The following is a 6,421-nucleotide window of genomic DNA, read 5'->3' as shown; positions in this document are numbered from 1 at the left end:
TTCGAAATCTTTACTTTTTTTTATTTCAAAAATAATAAAAGATCAGATATTTTTTAACATTAGTAGAGAGTTTTAAAATTATTATAATAGAAATTATATCATGGATAAACTCAAAAAACAGAAATCTTATGGAATATTTACATAATATCCGGCTATATTTATTGCTTACATTTTATAGCTAATATAAATATATGATATACTAATAACACACGATTATACACATATTATATATGGATTATATATAAATTACACATCATTCAATTTTTAAATTTAAGTGGTCGGGTGAGCACCTATTTAAGCTGATTAGATAAAGCCAAAAGAAAAATATGAAATAATTTCAACCAAAGACTAAAAATATAATTAAAGTTCATATGTAGACAATTTTTATTAAAACTCATCCTTTTATAGTGAAATAAATTAATTTTTTGTAACAAAAGAAATAATGACATAAAAAATAAGATAAAAGAAAATAAATATTAAAAAAAAATGTTAGAAAGATCTAAAAACGAGAAATAAAGATGACAACAAATTTCTTCTTATGTTTCATCTTTGTTGAGAATAAAAATTTTGAAAGTTAATCTCATTGATTTCAAATATTTTTTTTTTCAACTCAAATACATAGATTATAAATAAGGATATCTTAGAATATTTTTTTTTAATTTACATTATGTGTCATTTTAAAAAAAAATCACTATTACTAACAAACTAATATGATATTCGAATTTGAATCGGAATGCACTTTGAGTAGTTTGCATTGAGCTTAAGCCAATTATGGTGTCGAAAAATAAACTACTCGACAATTCAACTAATTTAACATTTGATGATTAAAAGAACAAAATTTTTGTATGATTTAAATATTTGATATGATTAGTGTCTGCACATCCGCACGAGTACTAATACTAGTAAACAATAATAATTGTTCCATGGTTATTCGAAAATAGAGGTAAATTTACTAATTTACTAATATAAACAAGGAAGAGTTTGCAAAAGGGTGAACAACTAGATCAAAGGGCAAAATATTTATTTATTTAGTTTTAGATATAACCATTTAGTATTTAGAACCATTGATTCGACTAATTTGAATTTCCGCATCATAAATTTCTAGAGATCGAATTCTAAATTCATCTTATCAATCCTAGCACGACCTTGATGTTTATGATATTTAATAACAAATCATTTAAATATTTAAAATATAAAAAGATTTCCACATAATAATTTTCTATACTTTATATCTGTAAATTTTACTTTTAAAGAGTTTAATCCTAATTCATAATATTAAAAAAAAGAAAAAGTTAAATGATTTATCTTTGACTTGGGCTTGTCTCATGAAATTGGATCATGGATAGGGGAGAAATTCAAAAATAGCCAGATTTACAACTCGTCGTTCAAAAATAGCCCAGTTTCAAAAGTAATCGAAATTTAGCCACTTTTCATGTAAAGATAAATTTGAGCGAAAATACTGTTCAAAATCCAGAAAATACGCCAGTATATTATACTGGAGTTCCAGCATAAGTATGCTTGAACTCCAGCATATTATACTGGAGTTCCAGGATAACTGTGCTGGAAATATGCTGGAGTTCCAGCATAAGTACACTAGAACTCCAGCATAATATACTGGAGTTCCAGCAAGTATAATTGTCCCGTATAATATACTGGAGTTTGGAGCACCGATGCTCCAGTCTCCAGTATATTATACTGGAGTCAGCAAAGTATACCGGTCCAGCATAATATGCTGGAGTTCATACACAGGTGTACCGAACTCCAGTATATTATACTGGACCGGTCTCTGATACAGCAAAAAAAGTGGCTATTTTTCATTGACTTCGTAAACGCTGGCTATTTTTGAATGATCAGTCTGAAAACTGACTATACTGTGATATTTTTACTGGATACAATATGCCACATGTACCAACATTACTTCTTTCCACTTCTTTATTCTATTGCTGAGCCGATGATCTTTCGGAAGCCGTCTCTTTACCTTTACAAGGTAGGGATAAGGACTGCGTACATACTATCCTCCCCAAACTCGTACTGGATATATTATTGTTGTTATACTCTATTACAAATGTAAGGTCACAAATGTTGTTGCTCAAAATTTAGCAGTTTCTGGTACATGTATATTATGACTTGATTGACAGGAGAAATTCGGATAATATATTTGTATATATCAAGAACAAATGGGATTATCAAAATGGATGTAGGTCTAGGAGGAAATTGACACGGTGGATAGATTTCCACTTTGATAATGATCCCAAGATAAAATTGCTTAAGTTGGAAGTTTGATCCCGAATTATATTCTTGTATTTCCTAAAATCTCCTTGTTAGAATTTTTGATTCTGTCGCATCAAATATGTTGTCACTTGCCAAAGCACCTAGGACCATATTTTACCCTGTATATAGGAATATAATTTTTCGGCAAAAGATGTTCAGTTGACTACAGAAAGATATTTTGATTTGATTGAGTAGTGCCTTCGTGTAACATGCTATGATCTTAAGACTCTTACAAGGTAGCGAAGAGTTTCACACGCTTAATTCATACTCTACTGCAGTTAGAAGAATTGGCCATAGAAAGTACAAGAGACAATAAATAGAGAGTGGAAGTGGGGGAGTCATGTAATTTGTAGGCAAATTGCCTAAATTGTGGTTATGCAAATTCAAGATGTAGAGTACTTGCCCAAATTTCATTAAAGAGCTCAAGAATCCATGTTCCTAAAAAGAACAATACTGGCCGTGGTATCACCTGGTTAGTAGGTCAACTTATTCTCTGGCCAAATATTACTAAGTTTAAGGAAAGAATTATAAGGCCTAACAGTAGTGCTGATACTAACAAAGATCATTAAACGGCTAGAACTTTTGGAACACATAATTCAACAGCAATTGCCACTACATTAGTCTGTTCAAAATAAGAAATGAAATTAAACCCTCCTACAATTATCTCACGGTTAACTCCTACTTATTCCTCATAACTCATTCTCTCTACGAGTCTGCAGCAACAGCAACTACAGCTTCTGGCATGGAAAAGATTTTCACAGGTGAAGTCTGGGTCTTGAGTGGAAGGCGGGGAGAACCAGCTAGCTTATTCTCCTTCTGAATCCCAGAACTCACGATATCAAGCACTTTCCGCACTTCATTTGCCAGCTCTATGATGTAATCATCTTCATGACCAATATCATACAAAGCCTTCTCCATCTTGAATATGTATTCTCTGTTGTTACCACATGGACCATGAGCAGTTGCAATTTGCCTGCAGCGGGATACAGAACTTAGCTACGGCTTAAGAAGTTGTAACTCAGATTTAAGGAAAATTGATCTTTACGTACCAGGCCATCTCTTCTAACGGGGCAGGTCCTAGATAGTACTTATTATTCACCTTGTCAGGAGTGGATGTAAACCTGAAATGAAAAATTGGAACAATCAACTCAATGCACTTTTGGTCCAACCTTATGTTTCTATTAATTATTAGAAGTTTTTTGCGCTAAACTAGGTCGTTCGAGAGGAGAAAGCCGGAGAGCAGACAAAGAACTTACACTATTACTCCAGTTAAAAGTGGATGGTCAGAGTCTTCTTCCTGACAGAGAAGAAAGAAAACATAGTGAGGAAAGGAACATGTTCTCGCTTTACAGTTGCATTAATTCCCTACAAACTTATCATTGTGAGCTCCAATCAGAACTCGAAAACTTTATGCGCTTACCTTGAAGAAGTCTACTAAGGTCTTACTATCATACTCGCACTCTCTTCTTTCCAGATACTGTAAAGTATAGATTAAAGAATCAACATCAGAGACTAGAACGGCAAGTGATAAGAGAGGATACACAGAGAAAATAAAGCCCGAGTCCCCAAGAAGAAAAATGGAACAACATTGACCACATACGATAAATCATTATAGAATAGTTGACATACCTCCATTGCCTTCTTTTCCTTTTCAGGACCTCCTCGCACACAATAAGCGGCACCCCACTGAAAGAAAATGCACATATTAGTAAAATTGACACAAGCAATGACAATAATATTTTGGGAAAGGAAAAAACCAGAAGATTCAATATCAACATACTATAGCATTAACCACAATAATAGTCTCCATCAATGAGAGTGGGATTATACTAGTAATTTTATTAAGAGGGAACATGTCTATACAACATTAAAGAGAGAAATAAAATCAACATTTCTACTTAAAAGTCTTTCTCAATTAGAAGATAGTAAAGAAAGTAACTAGCTGACATCAGACTTACGCAAATAGCTCCTTCAGATTCTTCCAAGGTGCAAGTTCTTGCAGGGTGTTCAGGTGTACCTCTGTGATCAATGCAAGCTGATAGATTCACACATAAATGCAATTAAAATCAAATCAAGTAACCATAATATAAACAAATATCAACTCATTTTCACAATGAATAAGACTCAGTATAAGAGCAACATACCAAGATCGAAAACACGCTTGTAATCCTTGATGTAACCTATCACTTTCTCGTCGTACTCAAATCCTGGATTCCATACCAAGGAGCCATAGCCAAAAATCCAGAAAACCATGATTGTGAAAGCTTCCTGAAGCTAAGAGCTGCACCATGAACGATAACACGGGTTATTAAATATTCACATATGCAAAAATAGAATTTTTTTATAACTGAGAAATCCCCAAGGGCTAGTGGCTACGGATAATGGGCCACACCTCTACCCGTTCCTACTTAGATACCGGGCTTTATCTGTTGCAAGGTTCGAACATGTGACAACTGACATGTAACAAACACATCAGACATTACGCTCTCTTACCACTAGACAAAAGTCCTAGACCCCGCAATAATAAGTATACAAGCAAAAAGTTCAATTTTTTTTCCAAATATTACCTCTGTCCCTATTAGAGAAAAAGAAATTACTTCAGAGCAGGACAAAATACAATTAGCAAAATACAACTGTATTTGGTTCTTTTCTATTTGTCTCATTGTGTAATGTACCAAACCAAAAAGGTTAAAGGGGCCTCTTATGGAAACAAAAATAGCTACTTTATTATCCAAAACAAATGATAGTTAGTATTTATTTTCCATTTAACAGTGTAAGAATCTATTTTCCAAAATAAACTTTTCAAAGCCAAATCCAATATCACAAATTGTATTAAAAAGAACTATTTTCCAATAAAAAGCTAGACAAATCTATGCTAGTAAAAGCATTAACCCACAATGTACAAGCACAGCCCACCGTACAAGCTTTAAGGCACAACATACAAGTTTTTCAGCACAATGTACAAGCATTAAACAGACACCGATAAACCCTAAATAAAGGGGGAAAATCATAAAATTAAAACCAAAAAGTATGAAAATATTGCTAAATATCAGAAAATGGGTTAAAATAGAAGAAAAAATAACGAAAAAGACGAATACAGAAAAATGGAGATCAAGCACAAACTTACCAAAATAAGTTTAATATTCAAAATGGATCAATGCCAATGCCTTTATATTCACCTCAGAAATCTTTTTTTCTGAAAATGAATGAATTTGAGGAGAGAGAAAATGGAATAATAGGAGGATTTTGAAAGAACAGAAACCCTAGAGAGAGAGAGAGAGGACAGAGAAACAACGATGTTTGTTTCTTTCTCTCTTTCTCTAAGGTTTACGAGGAAGGAGGAGGAGGAACGGCTTTGTCCGAAAATTAAGTATTTATAGCCTGAAAAACCAGAAGGATAACGCGTAAAAAATTAATTTAATTCTTTTTGTATGTAGACAACATATGGATGTGTGTGCATGAACGTGATTGCATGTGTCTTATTTTCATGGGTAATTGCACATGTTTCCCTTAGATTTTTCTTCTCGAGTAATTTTCTTACTCTTCGTTTCGTATTAAATGAAGTGATTTCCTTTTTAGTCTGTTCCAAAATAAATGATATATTTCTATTTGAAAATAATTAAATTTTAAAATCTTTCGTTTTACTCATTTACCCTTAATGAGAAGCTTTTATAGCCACACAAATATCATGACCCCACAAATTTTTTACCTTTTAAGCTTTTAAGACCACAAAATTTAAAAGTTTTTTTCTTTTTTCTTAAACTCCGTGCAAAGTCATACTACCTCATATAATATGAAACGGAAGGAGTAATTAAGTAAAGTGAATTTTCCCAAATTCGTAAAAATATTTAAGTTATACACTTTGACATCTAAGATATAAGGCGTAATGACTTCCTGACCACTTAAACTTGTAAGGCTTTTGAAAGTCGATACATAAACTTTGGACTTTCCCATTTGAACACTCAAACTCGTGAAACCCTTAACTAATAAATACATTTGACCCTTGACCCTACGCGCGTGTATATCACATTCACAGATGTGTCCATCCAGTCAGCAAATGACCAATGGGATTGTTACACGTCAAGGGCGCGAAAACAAACCCCATAGCTGTGCTGGAATAAATTTATTAATTTCTACTTTTTCTTCTGTT

General features: G+C 32.8%; 1 protein-coding gene across 1 annotated transcript; it reads right to left on the bottom strand.

Moving 5' to 3' along the window:
* Positions 1-2,818: 2,818 nt before the first annotated feature.
* On the bottom strand, positions 2,819-5,732 carry LOC107789186 (gamma-glutamylcyclotransferase 2-1). The gene is made up of 8 exons (XM_016610965.2): positions 5,399-5,732; positions 4,416-4,552; positions 4,230-4,306; positions 3,901-3,957; positions 3,692-3,748; positions 3,528-3,568; positions 3,321-3,392; positions 2,819-3,244 (listed from the first exon to the last, which is right to left on the bottom strand). The coding sequence occupies exons 2-8, from the start codon at positions 4,522-4,524 to the stop codon at positions 2,977-2,979; spliced, it is 681 nt and encodes a 226-aa protein (XP_016466451.2). The 5' UTR covers positions 4,525-4,552; positions 5,399-5,732; the 3' UTR covers positions 2,819-2,976.
* Between the last annotated feature and the right edge of the window lie 689 nt (positions 5,733-6,421).

Source organism: Nicotiana tabacum, chromosome 5, assembly GCF_000715075.1.
Source record: "Nicotiana tabacum cultivar K326 chromosome 5, ASM71507v2, whole genome shotgun sequence".
Taxonomy (NCBI): domain Eukaryota; kingdom Viridiplantae; phylum Streptophyta; class Magnoliopsida; order Solanales; family Solanaceae; genus Nicotiana; species Nicotiana tabacum.
Note: the sequence above shows the minus strand (reverse complement) of the source record. Positions and strands in the feature narration are given on the sequence as shown.

Bases quoted from the DNA above. Each gene is read 5' to 3' on its own strand.
- LOC107789186 (XM_016610965.2), bottom strand. From the start codon at position 4,524: ATGGTTTTCTGGATTTTTGGCTATGGCTCCTTGGTATGGAATCCAGGA. The intron at 4,307-4,415 runs GTATGTTGCTCT...TGAATCTATCAG, and splicing joins CAAGCGTGTTTTCGATCTTG to CTTGCATTGATCACAGAGGT. The intron at 3,393-3,527 runs GTAAGTTCTTTG...TTTTCATTTCAG, and splicing joins CTTTTAACTGGAGTAATAGT to GTTTACATCCACTCCTGACA.